The 19,524-nt window shown below is 39.8% G+C and overlaps 1 protein-coding gene across 1 annotated transcript in view; it reads left to right on the top strand.

The window, feature by feature from the left end:
- GRIN3A (glutamate ionotropic receptor NMDA type subunit 3A) overlaps nt 1–19,524 on the top strand; it is a 208,417-nt gene that overhangs the window by 133,001 nt on the left and 55,892 nt on the right. Inside the window, exons 4-5 of the mRNA XM_055579184.1 lie at nt 566–711; nt 9,644–9,759. Of these exons, the coding sequence (XP_055435159.1) occupies nt 566–711; nt 9,644–9,759 (262 nt within the window). The remainder of the gene's footprint in view (nt 1–565; nt 712–9,643; nt 9,760–19,524) is intronic.

Below are 19,524 nucleotides of genomic sequence, written 5' to 3'. Positions count from 1 at the left end.
ATTTCATAATTACACCAAAAATAAATTCAATGAACTTCAAATATACTACAGCATAAAGACTAATAAACATAAAAGAGGTGAATTCATGGTTTGGGGTCATGTATATTTTGATCTCAGGTTGCAGGATTTTAACTTAGCATTTGTGTATTCTAACCAAGGAAGGGCACAATCTTTAATTTATTATCTTAACTTCATGCTTTGCCTAATAAGCAATTTATAATATTACCAAGGTTGATTTCATATGTCATTTTATAATTTCTAAAGAATTCCGACAGGCTCTCAATAGAAAGAAGAAAGCTGTTTTATATTTTATATTTGTTGTTTTCATCTGTTTGCTTCTGGAGAGAGACTAGTTACTTATGTGAGGATAGAACATTTATTTATGTGAAAGCTGGTATGAAACAGCATGTACCTATGTTGGTACATGGAAATTTATGTCTATGACTGTGTGTGTTTGAAAAATGCAAGGTCGTTATCAGACTCCAAAGAATGATAGGAAAAGAAAATTTTGAAAACAACTCTAGAAATAATTTATATTCAAGACATTTCTTTTTCTGCCTCATAGCTACATCATCCCTCTCAAGGCTTCCGTTTTGGAACTGTCCGGGAGAGCAGTGCTGAAGACTATGTGAGGCAAAGCTTCCCAGAGATGCATGAGTATATGAGAAGGTACAATGTACCAGCCACCCTGGATGGAGTGGCGTATCTAAAGTGAGTGTCAACCTCTTCAGTCCAAAAAGTTCTCAGTGAAAAAGAAGCCTTGCTACTGATGTAATGTTTGTTGGGTTTTTTTTTTTAATGTTATCTAAATATACCCATTGTGTGTTCCATAATACCTCACACCATATGAGATCCAGGAGACAGTATGGAATAAATGTGCATTTAATTATGTGACCTAGTTTTCTAGTTACCTCCACAGTCCCAAGCTGGCAGTAGCTTTGATCAAAGTGCCAGTAGGGTCAGTAGTGTAGCAGATGGTGGAGGAAGTAAACGTTGGCTTGACATCACTTGGGAAAATAATGGTGCTGAAACGATCAAACACTCAGGGAATGTGGCCAGAGGATAAAGTGTCCCAAAGCAACCCTTTCCTTCACAGTGAATCTCTAAGCCTTTGGACTGTCTCCTCTTGCCACAAGGAAGTGGGATGTGTCTTAGAGATATCCTGTAGAAAAGAAATAAGATAAAAGGCAATGATTCCCATGCCTGCATCCTTCTCATCAGAATTTATGAGAAGCAATCAAGAGCAATCACATTGCCATGGCAGATTATCAGGGCTATAATTCAGGGAAGCTAAATGCAAAGGAGGATGGTGCATTTCTGGGTCTGCTCAACTAGTCTGCCTGGGAGAAGGGGATGAATGGCTCCTGATAAGCGCCACAGCATGCAAGCAAGCAGTCCTCCCCCTCCTGCCTGATGGTCTCGGGACAATAACATACATTCAAACTCCAATCCCTACAATCGTGCAGTACCAGAAAACTGGTTTCTCTATCATCAAACACAATTATCTCCCCAATGACAGCAGAACTAGGCACCTCAAATTCTTTTTTAAGAAAGAAGGGAAGCAAATAATTTTATGGGACATAAGGGCTCTGTATTTCTCAAAAACTCTAGTAATCAGCCCTGAAAACAATTTTATGGACTAAACTAGAGTCTAGAAAGGAAACTTTGTGTTCTCAGATTTGCACAGGTATATATAGTGTGATACACTATGAAATGGCACTTTCCATTTTGTAGGAACTTTAAAACATTAGAGTCACTCTCTGACACAGAGTTTAGTGCTCCTTTGCACCCCAACAACTCCTCTTTATCCTCTCCATCAGAGAAATCCATGGCTGAGAAAAAGAATAAGATGTCAGGAAGAAAGCAATGGCTCCCCACTTTATAGTAATGGGTGACAAATTCAGCCCTTCTGGCAGTGTGAAAGGCTGAGAAAAGCCCAAGCTGCAGTGGAGCAGTTCCACTCCACTCTGGATATTCATTTATTCTGGAGGATTTACCTCCAAGGCCCCAGAGCTCAGTTGGCCATACTCTAGCTGGAGAGAAGAAATTGTTAGGAAAACAGGCACAGATGAAGGAGTTGAGGCCCGAAAGAATCAACTTGTCCATGGAAATACAGCTAGCAAGTGGCAGTCAGGACCAGAACCATGACTTTGGACTCTAGCCACTGCTGCAGGCTAGCCTGAGAACTATAACTGGAAAGCAGGTCTTTGATGTTCAAGGTACAGTCCACATTCCAGCAACATCCATGTAGCAGGTAGCACCTGGGAGCATATGAGAAATGAAGATTCTCAGGTCCCATCACAGAATCTGCATTTTAACAAGCTTCCCAGGTGAGTTACAGATTGAGGTAACTTTGGAACAAAGGTTATAATTAATGCCCTCTGCCTTCTTCGCTCTGAGCTTCTCTCCCCACTTTTGGCCCATATACAGCCTATGCTACTATTCACTACTCCAAAAAACTAAGGTCCCCAAGTTACCCTCTGACATACAAGTGCCATGACCTACAGGGCACTACCCCTGGAGTCATCTGTAAAGAGAGGTTCCTATGTTAAAGCTGTCCCTCCCTTCTGCCATCAGATTCCCTGAGCTTCATCCTAACTCACTTCAGTCCAGTTCAGTTCAGTTCAGTCACTCAGTCGTGTCCGACTCTTGGCAACCCCATGAATCGCAGCACACCAGGCCTCCCTGTCCATCACCAACTCCTGGAGTTCACCCAAATTCACATCCATCGGGTTGGTGATGCCAACCAGCCATCTCATCCTCTGTCGGCCCCTTCTCCTCCTGCCCCCAATCCCTCCCAGCATCAGAGTCTTTTCCAAGAGTCAACTCTTCACATGAGGTGGCCAAAGTACTGGAGTTTCAGCTTTAGCATCATTCCTTCCAAAGAACACCCAGGGCTGATCTCCTTTAGAATGGACTGGTTGGATCTCCTTTCAGTCCAAGGGATTCTCAGGACTCTCAGCAAAAACAAGACCGGGAGCTGACTGTGGCTCAGATCATGAGCTCCTTATTGCCAAATTCAGACTAATTCACTTAGGACCCTACTTTTTGAAGTGACAGTATTCCAAGAAATGAATCCCTATTAAAGTAATAATTACTTTATTTTTATATGTTTATATATAACTAGTTTTGTGGTATATGTGTTATGAAATGAATGTTCAAAAAGACAGCATGATTTTATAATGGGAGAAACAACTGTAGGCCCTGCCAACTGTAAGGATGATTCAGCCAGTCTAGAAGCTCCTTATACCAGGATCAAACCCTGCTGCTTCCTCACCAGTGACTCAGGGCCCCATGGGAGTCTGTGAGCTAATTGCTTCTTGCCTTCCTATGTAATAGAGACCTGCCATAGATAACTTCACTTTGCAATTCAAAATCATGAGGAGTTATTTAGGCATACCACTCAGATGGACCACAGGAATTACTTGTTAGAAAACTGAGCCCTAACTTTTTATACTCTTATTGCTGCCACAAATATTTACAGAGCATTAGTAAATGGTAACTTGGTCCTGTGTAGCTCGCAAGGTACATTTTGATACTGTGAGAATAAAGCTTTCATTAGAGAAATACCTTTCAGCTTGATTTTTATTTTACTGCCAGGATTCCATTAAGGTTTCTGATCCTCAGTTTCCAGGATACAATTCATTTACCAAGCCCTTTCTGGATCTTCCCACAGCTCTGAAGCTGAGAGATGTTTTTCATTTTGGTTGAAGTTAAACATAATAAAAAAAAATTTATGAGTATGGCCCTGCCCATCAGAACAAGACCCAGTTTCCCCTTCAGTCAGTCTCTCCCATCAGGAAGCTTCCATAAGCCTCTTATCCTTCTTCATCAGAGGGCAGATAGACTGAAAACCACAATCACAGAAAACTAACCAATCTGATCACATGGACCACAGCCTTGTCTAACTCAATGAAACAATGAGTCATGCCATATAGGGCCATCCAAGATGGACAGGTCATGGGGGAGAGTTCTGACAAAATGTGTTCCACTGGAGAAGGAAATGGCAAAACACGTCAGTATTCTTGCCTTTAGAACCCCATGAACAGTATGAAAAGGCAAAAAGATAGGACACTGAAAGATGAACTCCCCAGGTCAATAGGTGCCCAATATGCTACTGGAGATCAGTAGAGAAATAACTCCAGAAAGGATGAAGAGATGGAGCCAAAGCAAAAACAACACCCAGGTGTGGATGTGCCTGGTGACGGAAGTCCAATGCTGTAAAGAGCAATATTGCATAGGAAACAGGAATGTTAGTTTCATGAATCAAGGTAAATTGGAGTGGTCAGACAGGAGATGGCAAGAGTGACCATCAACATTTTAGGAATGAGTGAACTAAAATGGACTAGAATGGGTGAATTTAACTCAGATGACCATTATATCTATTACTGTTGGCAAGAATCCCTTAGAAGAAATGGAGTAGCCATCATAGTCAACAAAAGAGTCCGAAATGCAGTACTTGGATGCAATCTCAAAAATGACAGAATGATCTCTGTTCATTTCCAAGGCAAAACATTCAATATCACAGTAACCCAAAACTAATCCCTGACCAGTAATGCTGAAGAAGCTGAAGTTGAACAGTTTTATGAAGATCTATAAGACCTTTAATGCTCAAAATTCTCCAAGCCAGGCTTCAGCAATATGTGAACCGTGAACTTCCTGATGTTCAAGCTGGTTTTAGAAAAGGCAGAGGAACCAGAGATCAAATTGCCAACATCCGCTGGATCATAGAAAAAGCAAGAGAGTTCCAGAAAAACATCTATTTCTGCCTTATTGACTATGCCAAAGCCTTTGACTGTGTGGATCACAATAAACTGTGGAAAATTCTTCAAGAGATGGGAATACCAGACCACCTGATCTGCCTCTTGAGAAATTTATATGCAGGTCAGGAAGCAACAGTTAGAACTGGACATGGAACAACAGACTGGTTCCAAATAGGAAAAGGAGTTCGTCAAGGCTGTATATTGTCACCCTGTTTATTTAACTTATATACAGAGTACATCATGAGAAACGCTGGACTGGAAGAAACACAAGCTGGAATCAAGATTGCCGGGAGAAATATCAATAACCTCAGATATGCAGATGACACCACCTTTATGGCAGAAAGTGAAGAGAAACTCAAAAGCCTCTTGAGGAAAGTGAAAGTGGAGAGTGAAAAAGTTGGCTTAAAGCTCAACATTCAGAAAACGAAGATCATGGCATCCGGTCCCACCACTTCATGGGAAATAGATGGGGAAACAGTGGAAACAGTGTCAGACTTTATTTTTCTGGGCTCCAAAATCACTACAGATGGTGACTGCAGCCATGAAATTAAAAGATGCTTACTCCTTGGAAGGAAAGTTATGACCAACCTAGATAGCATATTCAAAAGCAGAGACATTACTTTGCCAACAAAGGTCCGTCTAGTCAAGGCTATGGTTTTTCCTGTGGTCATGTATGGATGTGAGAGTTGGACTGTGAAGAAGGCTGAGCACCGAAGAATTGATGCTTTTGAACTGTGGTGTTGGAGAAGACTCTTGAGAGTCCCTTGGACTGCAAGGAGATCAAACCAGTCCATTCTGAAGGAGATCAGCCCTGGGATTTCTTTGGAAGGAATGATGCTAAAGCTGAAACTCCAGTACTTTGGCCACCTCATGCGAAGAGTTGACTCATTGGAAAAGACTCTGATGCTGGGAGGGATTGGGGGCAGGAGGAGAAGGGGCCGACAGAGGATGAGATGGCTGGATGGCATCACTGACTCGATGGACGTGAGTCTGAGTCAACTCCGGAAGTTGGTGATAGACAGGGAGGCCTGGCATGCTGCGATTCATGGGGTCGCAAAGAGTTGGACATGACTGAGCGACTGATCTGATCTGACAAGACCTTCTGGAACCAGCACCCAAAAAAACTGTCCTTTTTGTTATAGGGAACTGGAATGCAAAAGTAGAAAGTCAAGAGATACCTGGAGTAACAGGAAAATTTGGCCTTGGAGTACAGAATGAAGCAGGGCAAAGGCTAATAGAGCTTTGCCATAAGAACACACTGGTCATAGCAAACACCCTCTTCCAGAAACACAAGAGATGACTCTACACATGGACATCACCAGATGATCAATACCGAAATCAGATGGGTTATATTCTTTGCAGCCAAAGATGGAGAAGCTCTATACAGTCAGCAAAAACAAGTCCAGGAGCTGACCAATGGATCAGGACATGAACTCCTTATTGCCAAGTTCAGACTTAAATTGAAGAAAGTAGAGAAAACTACTAGACCATTCAGATATGACCTAAATCAAATCCCTTAAGATTATACAGTGGAAGTGAGAAATAGATTCAAGGGATTAGATCTGATAGAGTACCTGAAGAACTATGGGTGAAGTTTCGTGACATTGTACAGGAAGCAGTGATCAAGACCATCCCCAAGAAAAAAAGCAAAAAGGCAAAATGGTTGTCTGAGGAGAACTTACAAATAGCTATGAAAAGAAGAGAAGTGAAAGCCAAAGGAGAAAAGGAAAGATGTACATATTTGAATGCAGAGTTCCAAAGAAATAGCAAGGAGAGAAAAGAAAGCCTTCCTCAGTGATCAGTGCAAAGAAATGGAAAACAATAGAATGGGAAAGACTAGAGATCTCTTCAAGAAAATTAAAGACACTAAGGGAACATTTCATGCAAAGATGGGCACAATAAGGGACAAAAATGTAATGGACCTAATGGAAGCAGAAGATATTAAGAAGAGGTGGCAAGAATACACAGAAGAACTATACAAAAAAGATCTTCATGACCCAGATAATCATGATGGTGTGATCACTGGACTAAAGCCAGATATCCTGGAATGTGAAGTCAAGTGGACCTTAGGAAGCATCACTATGAACAAAGCTAGTGGAGGTGATGGAATTCCAGTTGCTCTATTATAAATCTTAAAAGATCATGCTGTCAAAGTACTGCACTCAATATGCCAACAAATTTGGAAAACTCAGCAGTGGCCACAGGACTGGAAAAGGTCAGTTTTCATTCCAATCCCTAAGAAAAGTAGTGCCAAAGAATGCTCAAACTATTGCACAATTGCACTCATCTCACACGCTAGCAAAGTAATGCTCAAAATTCTCTAAGCCAGGCTTCAACAGTACATGAACCATGAATTTCCAGATGTTCAAGCTGGTTCTAGAAAAGGCAGAGGAACGAGATATCAAATTGCCAACATCCACTGGATTATTGAGAAAGCAAGAGAGTTCCAGAAAAAAATCTATTTCACTTTATTGCCTAGGCCAAAACCTTTGACTGTGTGGATCACCACAAGCTGTGGAAAATTCTTCAAGAAATGGCAATACCAGACCATTTGACCTGCCTCTTGAGAAATCTATATGCAGGTCAAGAAGCAACAGATAGAACTGGACATGAAACAACAGACTGGTTCCAAATCGGGAAAGCAGTAGGTGAAGGCTGTATATTGTCACCCGGCTTATTTAACTTATATGCAGAGTACATCATGAGAAACTCTGGGCTGGAAGAAGCACAAGCTGGAATCAAGATTGCAGGGAGAAATATCAATAACCTCAGCTATGCAGATGACACCACCCTTAGGGTAGAAAGTGAAGAGGAACTAAATAGCCTCTTGATGAAAGTGAAAGTGGAGAGTGAAAAAGCTGGCTTAAAGCTCAACATTCAGAAAACGAAGATCATGGCATCCAGTCCCACCACTTCATGGGAAATAGATGGGGAAACAGTGGAAACAGTGTCAGAGTTTATTTTGGGGGGCTCCAAAATCACTGCCGATGGTGACTGCAGCCATGAAATTAAAAGACGCTTACTCCTTGGAAGAAAAGTTATGACCAACCTAGATAGCATATTGAAAAGCAGAGACATTACTTTGCCAACAAAGTCCGTCTAGTCAAGGCTATGGTTTTTCCAGTGGTCATGTATGGATGTGAGAGTTGGACTGTAAAGAAAGCTGAACACTGAAGAATTGATGCTTTTGAACTGTTGTGTTGGAGAAGACTCCTGAGAGTCCCTTGGACTGCAAGGAGATCAAACCAGTCCATTCTAAAGGAGATCAGCCCTGGGTGTTCTTTGGAAGGAATGATGATGAAGCTGAAACTCCAATACTTTGGCCACCTCATGTGAAGAGTTGACTCATTGGAAAAGACTCTGATGCTGGGAGGGATTGGGGGCAGGAGGAGAAGGGGCTGACAGAGGATGAGATGGCTGGATGGCATCACTGACTTGATGGTCGTGAGTTTGAGTGAACTCCGAAAGTTGGTGATGGACAGGGAGGCCTGGCGTGCTGCATTCATGGGGTCGCAGTCGGACAAGACTGAGCCACTGAACTACCTTTTTTGAGATAGCTAAAAACAAAGAGTCATTTGCATACACCTTAAACAGTTCCCTGAGAAACTCATTCTCCCTTGCCTCCTTTGTAAGTGGAACTCAACTGTGCTGACCACCTTCCTGGGGACGATTTCTGTGCCTATGTTAAAAAATGGGGAAGAATACAAGAAGGATGCACAAAGTGTCTGTTGCTATCTTGAGCCCAGCCCACAGCCAATTCACTGATACAGTCAGAAATACTTGCCTTTAAATGATTTTTGCCTGAACTGTCTCCTGGGATGGGAGTGAAACGTGAATCCCTGGAGTTATATTAATAAATCAGACCACAGAGACCTGATTTACATATGCTTCCTATTCCATTTATTAAACACCAGCTACGGACTTTAAAGAGACCTCAACTGTTTTTTCCCCAAGAGTGCTGGATCTGTTATTTGCACTTCTTTATTATGTACTCCCAAGTGTGAAATAATGCCTGATCTCTGGAGAATATGATAGTGATCATGACAGAAAGAATGAAGAATTTTCACATACTGATTAATGAGATCGCCTAGCTCCAACACTTACTGGCTTGTGAACTGGATCTACTTATTTCAACTCTCTGAACCTTCAATTCCTTCATTTATTAAAATAGGATACTACCACCCCCTTCCAGTGAAAATGAACGTGATAGTTGTTCAGTCATGTCCGACTCTTTGCAACACCATGGACATGGGATTTCCCAAGCAAGAATACTGGAGTGGGTTGTCATTTCCTTCTCCAGAGGACCTTCCCAACTCAGGGATCAAACCCAGGTCTCCTGCAATGCAGGCAGATTCTTTACCATCTGAAGCACCAGGGAAGCCCACCTCCCTCTTCAGAGTCATTATAAAGGGTATGGAGAACAATAAATATAATGCCTACACCAAGAAGTCATTTGGAGGACTTCATTCGGTGGTCCAGTGGTTAAGACTCTGCACTTCCACTACAGGGAGAGTTTGATCCCTGGTTGGGGAACTGAGATCCTACATGTAGCATGACCCAAAAAAAAGGTCATTCAGTTAATGTATGAGAAATGAACCTTGACTATTTACCTTTGCACTCAATTCAGGGTCACTCTGGTTTTGTTGTTCAATTTAACCCCTGGAAAGATGTCATGCTCTCTGTTAAGAGTGTCTGTTTCCCCTGGTCTGTTCTCTGCAGGTCAGTGAGATGTCACCAAGGCAGGGCCAGCAGCTGCCCAGCTTGGACTGCCCCTACTGTCCAGATTTCTGCTCCCTAAACAAAAGCTAGCTGTCAGACTTAGTGTTTCCTGTCTATTAATAAATCATTTTCCACTTTTCTTCTTTTGGTCTTAAACATAGGAATGATCCAGAGAAACTAGATGCCTTCATCATGGACAAAGCCCTTCTGGATTACGAAGTGTCAGTAGATGCCGACTGCAAACTTCTAACTGTGGGGAAGCCATTTGCCATCGAAGGTATTAATCAATCATTCTTGATGCACTTTTACTCGGGATGTGCTGTTTGCCAACCTAGCAAGTCACAAATGCCAGTGTCAGAGGCAAAGAGCTATTCATCTTCCCTTGTTTTCATTTTCAGCTCTTAAGCACTCAGCTATTAAGTTGCTGAAGTTAGGTATTTATTTTCTACCTACTCCACCAATATATTTTTATCCAATTGTTAGAAAAACAACAACCAAAATATCATTGTTATCCAAACAGTGTTGCTTCAGATATCTGGGAGTGTTGACACAGTGTAGTAAACAGGGAGTCCAGTTTTAATTTAATTTGTATTTTCTAATGGCCAAATCCTATAATGAATCTGATACTAAAACTAGAATGATTGTGTTACAACTAAAAGGACCCCAGTGTTGATTTAATGCAAGCTGCTTAGTTTTATCCACAAGAAAGTTCAGAGACAATATATTACTTTCTCATAATCACACAATTAGATGATAATACTGAAATTAGAATATAAATCTCATAGTCCTTAAATAAATGTTTCCACTAGTTGAAAAATAAGTAGAAAAAAATCAACCTCTGTAATTTAGTAACCTCTAAGTGTCCTAAACAAAACTTTGTTTGGGACCTCAGGTTTGTCTTTCTCCCCACTGGCAGCAAATTTTTGCTTTCAACTTGGTCAGACAATCAATCAAACTTCAGGACCAAAAAAAGATTGCATTGTCAGTAGCTCCTTTCATTCTGGACAACAGTTGATATATGGAGCAGATAGTTTGAACCAGCAAATTTCACATCTCCAAGTCCCAGCTTCCCTCCTCTGACAGTACACACTGGCTCCCAGAACAGCCATACTCACTTGTCAGAAAGCATTTTGACTAGAAGTAATCCCATGGGGATGCTCAAGTCCTGTTTCCAGGAAAGTATACTTTCCTGTATGTTAACTAGTATATCAAGGCTATTCAGATTCCAGTTCCCCAACTGACTACAGTTGGTCTCTGTCTCTCCTAAACACATCAGCAGTTTTTGAGTGTTTTTCTATCTTCATTTTTGTGATGAATGAGAATGTAACAGCTGTTTCTTTGAGCCTTCTCCTAAGAGAAATCAATCCCCTTTCCAGGCAAAGTGACCTCCACCTTAGCCTGGAATAGAACACAGGAAGAGAGACATTTAGTGATAGGGGTCTTCTGTTGAGACAACAGTGACAGAGACAAAAATGTGTAGCAGGGCAAAAAGAGAGAAACCAAAGAAAAACTAGAAAACCAAAAGAATGTTGATTATATAACCACATTTCAATGTAACAATGGAAAATTTCCCATTTGTGTGGCATCTGGGTAAATGGAAAGGATATTATTTCCTTTTTCTATCCTAGATACACTGGGTAGTTGAAGTCCCTTTTGCCATTAACAGCTGTTAACAATGAATTATTTTTAGTGGGTAAAAGAATGAGGGACTCTTGTTTTCCACCTTTGTTTTCAGGAGGCAACTCTATCTTGTCAAAAGGCAGTGGTGAAATGGCTTGTTTGCCTCTGCCAGACCCCAGTGCCAGATGCCACACAATTAACTCCCCACTGGTTCCCTGTTTACATTTCCATCTGTGCTCATGAGACTTGGTGTCTTACAGTCTCCATCATCTCCAGACACCACATTGTTTTCCAAGGGAATAAATACAAAATGGTGCAGGGAAACACTCTCTCTGAAAGACAGCAGAAAGACTATAGTCTTGAATACAGAGAATATTCTCATCACTGTTGGTTTATTCTTTAGAAAGCCACTGCTGGTTTATTCTGGGTGACGAAATTTTAATTCAATACAGCCTCTGTGAACAAGTTTACAATCTAAAAGCAGAACTTGGTAAAACACAAAGTAAGGACACTTATAAGTTACAGAAAATAATGTGATAGAGATACTAATAAAGCTCTTGACTGTGGCTGTAAAGAAAAAGTTAATCTAATAGGTTTTAATGGAATATTTCTCTCTTCATGAAATTTTTAAAAAAATATTATATGCTTTTCATTAACAACATTTAGGTTTTTTGAATTTATGAAACTGTGTACTTTATTATTAATTAATTAGACTTTACAGGCATAAAATAGCACAAAAGCAGTTTATGAACAATTTTTACCTGATTAGCTTACAGGAATGTTCCATATGTCTGTATTCTCTCACAGGATCTAGTACAATGCAAGGCATATAACAGTTATGTAATAAATGATTTAATACCCTATTATATAACTCACTAGGTTGTATTTGACTAAATACCTAATCACTTCCTTATGTAGGTAAATCAAAAGTACCCTGAAAAGTCTGCATATACTTTCCAAAGTGTTTAAATAATTTTTGGAACTTAAGAGGGAAAATGGAATACATTGATTCCTTCATGTTGAAGGTACATTCACTCTCTGTTCAGTTCAGTCGCTCAGTCATGTCCGACTCTTTGTGACCCCACAAACTGCAGCACGCCAGGCCTCCCTGCCCATCACCAACTCCCAGAGTTTACGCAAACTCATGCCCATTGAGTCAGTGATGCCATCACTCTCTGTAGTAATGACATTATATCAACTCAGTGTGACTACTAAATACCCTTCTGAACTTCACCATTCTGCATTTATTTAACACCTAAAGGTCAATGGCATACAATTGCTGATAGTAGTCTCTTATGATCCTTTGTATTTGTGTGTTGTCTGCTGTGATCTCTCCATTTTCATTTCTAATTGTATTGATTTGATTTTTCTCCCTTTGTTTCTTGATGAGTCTGGCAAACCAATACAATATTGTAAAGTAAAAAATAATAATAATAATAATAAAATTTTTTAATAAAAAAAGGTCAATGGGCGGCAAATGAGAGACAACAGTCCACACTGACTTGGAAGCCATTCCATGAGTCTTGAGTGCAGCAAACCAAAACTATTAAAGATTCAAGAACATGTGGAAAGTCTCTGGCCTTATTAAAAACTATATACCAGGGACACAAAGATATATTGTGTGCTCTGAAAAAAGAAAGTATTGAGATAATTGAATACATGTCCCAAATTTATGCATTGGAGTAAACCGACAGTAAAGGTCAAATGAGAAGAAAGAGTAATGGAACTGCACAGTAATGATTTGTGACCTTTCTGCCAAAGACCTTTGCCTGTTTTTGAGTTTGTTCTTTTACTTGCTTTCCACTAATTATTTAGTACAGCACTTGAAGCACTAGCTCCGGAGTCTTGAGTGCTTAGGTTAGAATAGAGTTGCTGTTCCCAAATAACTGTGTTAGTTGGGCAAGTCACAATCTGTTCTTCAGCTTCCTCATCTGCATAATGGGTTTGTGAATAGTACATCTAGGACAGAGTTGCTGTGATGATGAAGTAAAATAATACATGTAAAGCATGTTCAAGCACATAGTACAAGTGACAGTGAGAGTGTTAATGGCTCATAGTGTCCGACTCCTTGTGACCCCTTAGACTGTAGCCCACCAGGCTTCTCGTCCATAGAATTTTCAAGGCAAGAATACTAGAGTGGGTTGCAATTTCCTTCTCCAAAGGATTTTCCTGACTCAGGGATCAAGCCCAGTTCTCCTGTATTGCAGATAGATTCTTTTCCATCTGAGCAACCAGGCTATTATTCAATATATTGAATTAAAAGATTGAGACCAATTTACTATAAAACTATCCCGATAGATAGCCTTCATATTTCTCAGCTTCTTCCACACACTCTATCTCCACTTTGATGTGCTGAGGATAAGGGAAACCCATTTTTAAAATCTCCTTTAAGTTTAAAACTATTCCAAAATATGCTCAACCATTGCCCTGGAGTAGCTAATTATTGTATTCCTAGGACAGACTATAAAACTGAATTGATCTTTCTTCCAGAGGTGTTTTTAACACTAAGATCTTATTTTCAAAATATCTATTTTCCAACCACATTTCAGGAAGGTTTTTGTAGTCTATGAATTTCTAACTATACACTTGCTAGCCAAAATACATTTCTACCACTCTTAGCTTAGTCAAGCTGATTTATCCATGGGTAAAATATCAAAATTCTATTCTGAAAATTGTTCTTTTGGGCTATTAAGCTGTATCCAATTTCCAGGGTGACTGAAGCCTTCATCTCTAGGGTTGAAGGATTCCATTTTGCTTCATCCATCAACCACAAAATAGTCAGCCTCATCTTTATTGCAAAGCCGAATTTCTAATGATAATGAAAGCAACTCAGGCTGCTAAGTTGAGTCAGCAACTTAAACATAAGAATTCTTTGACCAATGAACACAATCAAATTTGAAAAACAGCTGACAAAGAGGACAGAAATAAAATCTTCAAGGTTTTACTATTTTATGTTTCTGAATAAAATTTATTTTTATGTCTTTTAACACATACCTCTTCTAATTGCCACATAACTATTTTTCCTGTTTTTCCCTATATTCCATATGCATAGTTGTTTTAATTAGCTAATAATAATTGTTATTAATGCTAATAATTATTAAAATATTAATATTTAATATATGTATTAAAATTGAAATGTTTAAAGAATGTAATCTATTTTTAGCAGTGAATTACATATTAACCTTAACATGATGAAGTAGAGTGATTTAATATTATTTCTTATGTAGCAATTTTTTCTAAATGTATCTGCAATTTCAACATAACATTTTCCCTTAAGGTAATTTTTATACTTCTGTTGTAATGCCAAAATTCTATTCTTAAAATATGTAAATCCGGTCCTATTACTTCATGGGAAATAGATGGGGAAACAGTGGAAACAGTGTCAGACTTTATTTTTCTGGGCCCCAGAATCACTACAGATGGTGATTGCAGCCATGAAATTAAAAGACGCTTACTCCTTGGAAGAAAAGTTATGACCAACCTAGATAGCATATTCAAAAGCAGAGACATTACTTTGCCAACAAAGGTTCATCTAGTCAAGGCTATGGTTTTTCCTGTGGTCATGTATGGATGTGAGAGTTGGACTGTGAAGAAGGCTGAGCGCTGAAGAATTGATGCTTTTGAACTGTGGTGTTGGAGAAGACCTCTTGAGAGTCCCTTGGACTGCAAGGAGATCCAACCAGTCCATTCTGAAGGAGATCAGCCCTAGGATTTCTTTGGAAGGAATGATGCTAAAGCTGAAACTCCAGTACTTTGGCCACCTCATGCGAAGAGTTGACTCATTGGAAAAGACTCTGATGCTGGGAGGGATTGGGGGCAGAAGGAGAAGGGGCCGACAGAGGATGAGATGGCTGGATGGCATCACTGACTCGATGGACGTGAGTCTGAGTGAACTCCGGGAGTTGGTGATAGACAGGGAGGCCTGGCGTGCTGCGATTCATGGGGTCGCAAAGAGTCGGACATGACTGAGCGACTGATCTGATCTGATATCATAACTATTAATTTTAGATTTTTAAACTTTCATAAAGATTCTTCTTAAAGATTTCTTAAAGTTAAAAAATTTTTAAACTTTCTTTGCATCCATGGGGTTTCAAAGAGTTGGCCACAACTGAGCAACCAACACTACACTACACTGCAAACTCTATAGCACTTGGCTGAGTGTCTGAGACAGAATAGCATTCAACCTCTATTTGTGAAAGTGATGAATAGGTGTCCAATAAATAGTTATCAAGTGAAAAACAAAAACAATTCTGCAATGATTACATTAACTTGGACTGGAATTACTGACTTTAAGAGGATTTTTAGGAGAAGCAATATAGGCAGGAAGGATCCTTGCTAGTTAATTTCCTCATTTATGTACGATCACATACCAGTTGGGGCTATACTTATGCTGTATTTACACAATTTACAAAAAGTTATGACAAAATCTGCCTATGAATAATATGTATATTTGTATCCTCTGAATTCAAGCCACCAGTTCACACTGAAGAAATCAAAGAGGAAATAAAAAAAATGAAAACAAAGCAAAAGCACAATGGTCCAAAACCTATGGGATACAGCACAAGTAGTTCTAAGATGAAAGTTTATAGCAATACACTCTTACCTCACAAAAAATCTCAAGTAAACAATCTAACCTTATATCTAAAACAACTAGAGGAAGAAGAACAAACAAACCACCAGTTAGATGATTGTAGGTTTTTACTGTATTGCCTGGCTTGGGGATTTTATATCAATATGATTGTAGTAATAGGGGCTGTTTGAAGGGGAGGAATATGTCAAATATTCCTTTGCCTTGGTCTCATGCTATAATGGATACATTGGAAGAAGCACTGGTTTTTATACTCAAGCAGACCCAATTTCAAATGCTAGCTTTGCCAACTGTGATCTGTGTGACATTAGGCCATTTATTTGCTCAGTCTTTAAATCTCTACTCCTTGGAAGAAAAGCTATGACCAACCTAGACAGCATATTAAAAAGCAGAGACATTACTTTGCCAACAAAGGTCCATCTAGTCAAAGCTATGGTTTTTCCAGTAGTCATGTATGGATAAGTGAGTTGGACTATAAAGAAAGCTGAGCACCAAAGAATTGATGCTTTTGAACTGTGGTGTTGCAGAAGACTCTTAAGAGTCCCTTAGACTACAAGGGGATCCAACCAGTCAGTCTTAAAGGAAATCAGCCCTGAATATTCATTAGAAGGACTGATGCTGAAGCTGAAACTCCAATACTTTGGCCACCTGATGTGAAGAACTGACTCATTGGAAAAACCCTGATGCTGGGAAAGATTGAGGGCAGGAGGAGAAGGGGACGACAGAGGATGAGATGGTTGGATGGCATCACCAACTCAATGGAGATGAGTTTGAGCAAGCTCCAGAAGTTGGTGATGGACAAGGAAGCCTGGATTGCTGCAGTCCATGGGGTTGCAGAGTCAGACACGACTGAGCGACTGACCTGAACTAAGTAATACATATCCTGCATGGGTGGTATCTGGCACACATTAGGGCTCAGTATGTTCAGGTTCTCATTATTAGAACCCCAGAAGGATTTAACTGACCTGTATGCCACAAACTAGTGTGCAATCTTAGACTATTGCAAGATCTATAAACTGGAGTAAGACATGCAAAAAGTCCATTACTGAGCAGTACTTGACAAATAGTAAGCCCTCTATAGTATTAGAAATTGTTGTTGTTGTTGTTGTTGTTGTTAAAAGTTATTGCCTCAGGAGGAAAAAATATAAATTATTCAGCAAACCTGGCCTAATTATTCTGATCACACTCACCAGATAGTTCCAAGTCCTTACTTGTTTGTATAAGTCTCCGTCCTTCTCCCACAAGCTGGTACAACCTTAGATGTCTCCGTTGTAATGAAATAATCATTATGCAATACATTGTTTAGTATCTGCCTCCCTAAGAGGATACACGCCATGACAGCAGAGACTATATTTACCTTACTTACTGCTAAATCCCAACCACTTAACACAGTGCCTATTCACTCAGTAAATATTCATTGAATGGATGAATGAGTGAATGAATAAATGTGTGAATGTCAGTGAATATTATTATACACATGACTAGTATTGTGCCTGACATGCAAACAGGTACTGAGAGAATGTCTGTGCAACTGAATTGTCAATAGCATTCATTATAATAAACATTTCTAAAGAAACTTTGTTACTTCCTTATAGTTACCCATTACTTTAAAAAAAAATGGTATTTTTTATCTTAAAATTTTTTTTTAATTTTATTTTATTTTTAAACTTTACATAATTGTATTAGTTTTGCCAAATATCAAAATGAATCCACCACAGGTATACATGTGTTCCCCATCCTGAACCCTCCTCCCTCCTCCCTCCCCATTCCATCCCTCTGGGTCGTCCCAGTGCACTAGCCCCAAGCATCCAGTATCGTGCATTGAACCTGGACTGGCAACTCGTTTCATACATGATATTTTACATGTTTCAATGCTATTCTCCCAAATCTTCCCACCCTCTCCCTCTCTCACAGAGTCCATAAGACTGTTCTATACATTAGTGTCTCTTTTGCTGTCTCGTACACAGGGTTATTGTTACCATCTTTCTAAATTCCATATATATGCGTTAGTATACTGTATTGGTGAGTGAAGTAAGCCAGAAAGAAAAAAATGGTATTTAATGATAACATCAACTGAAGAACAGACTGCCCGGGTAAAGTCTTTTATTGTCAGTCTTGCCTTTCAAACCAGAACTACTAGGCACAAAATAGGCACTCAAAATAGCTCTTTGAATGGAAAACTCTAATCATGCTCTTGACATTGTCATCATTTCCTTGACTCTCCATTATAAAGGAACAAACAAAATTACCAAGGGGAAAAAACATACAGCTCTTTAAAATGCAAAATTTTTTCCGTATTATTTATTTCTTCTCTATTAGTTATACACAAATGTCAAGCCTCATATATTTTTTTAAAAAGGACTTGTGTAATCAGAGGAGGAGACAGACTAGTGAACACATGGCCTTGACGTTCCTTCAGTGAATTACAAGACCAGAGCCCAGAAAGAGAAGCTCAATTCACCTACTCCTGGACTCTCATGTGCTAAGATCACAAAACCTGAGCCATGACCAGAAAAGCTGCACCAAAGGTTTCCTGAGTGAAGTAACACAATGTGCCCAGAGACCTGAGTCACTGCACTGTCCTGAGCTGGAGGTGGACTCCTCACCCCAGGAAGACCAGCCCTGTTTGACTGCTGCCTTCCTAGGTGGTACCTAAAAAGCCTAACACTGTTACCAGGAGCAACAAAGATAAAGCCCTGAGCCTTTAGAGTGGCCTTCCAAGGCCACTAGGCCTTCCAAGACCCTAGACTACCAGAGAACTAACCCTGCTGCTACTGCTACTGCTGCTAAGTCACTTCAATCGTGTCTGACTCTGTGCGGCCCCATAGACAGCAGCCCACCAGGCTCCGCCATCTCTGGGATTCTCCAGGCAAGAACACTGGAGTGGGTTGTCATTTCCTCCTCCAATGCATGAAAGTGAAAAGTGAAAGTGAAATCATTCAGTCGTGTCCAACTCTTCACAACCCCATGGACTGCAGCCCACCAGGCTCCTCTGTCCATGGGATTTTCCAGGCAAGCGTACTGGAGTGGGTTGCCCTAGGGAGTATCAAATAGTGAGAGCTCACACAAAGGAAACCACTTGAATACAAGATCCAACATCACCCAACCACCAGTAACACCCTGTGCAGGACCCCTCATCTAAACAACAAACAAAACAAAAATACAAAGCCAATCATCATCAGACAGGATTACCACCTCACTCAGCTTGCCCATCAGAGGAAAAACAAACAAACAGAAACTCAGCACAAATCTCACTGTAGATGAAGCTTACACAAAACACTGGACCAACCTTAGGAGGGAAAAAACCAAAAGGAAGAAAGAATTCAACCTTCTTCAAGGAAAGAATTCAACTTTCCTTGAAGCCTGGGAAAAGGAGACCTCAAACACAATAAGGTAAAAGAAAAAAAATAATGAAAAGGCAGAGAAATACTACACAAATGAAGAAACAAACTAGAAACACAAAGTCCAAATAAATGAAGAGGAAATAGGCAAACTACATGAAAAAGAATTCATAAAAATGATAGTAAAGATTATCAAAAACCTTGAAAACAAAACGGAGAAAATACAAGAATCAATTAACAAAGACTTAGAAGAATTAAAGAATAAACATACAGAGACAAACAACACAATTACTGAAATTAAAAATACTCTAGAAGGAATCAATAGCAGAATATCTGAAGCAGAACAAATCAGTGAGCTGGAAGATAAAATGGTGGAAATAACTTCTGAAGAGCAGATAAAGTAAAAAGAATGAAAGGAACTGAAGACAGCCCCAGAGACATCTGGGACAATATCAAAAGCATCAACATTCGAATTATAGGGGTCCCAGAAGAA

The sequence above is a fragment of the Bubalus kerabau genome, chromosome 4, assembly GCF_029407905.1.
Source record: "Bubalus kerabau isolate K-KA32 ecotype Philippines breed swamp buffalo chromosome 4, PCC_UOA_SB_1v2, whole genome shotgun sequence".
Lineage (NCBI taxonomy): Eukaryota > Metazoa > Chordata > Mammalia > Artiodactyla > Bovidae > Bubalus > Bubalus kerabau.
This window is presented reverse-complemented; position numbering and strand designations above follow the sequence as displayed.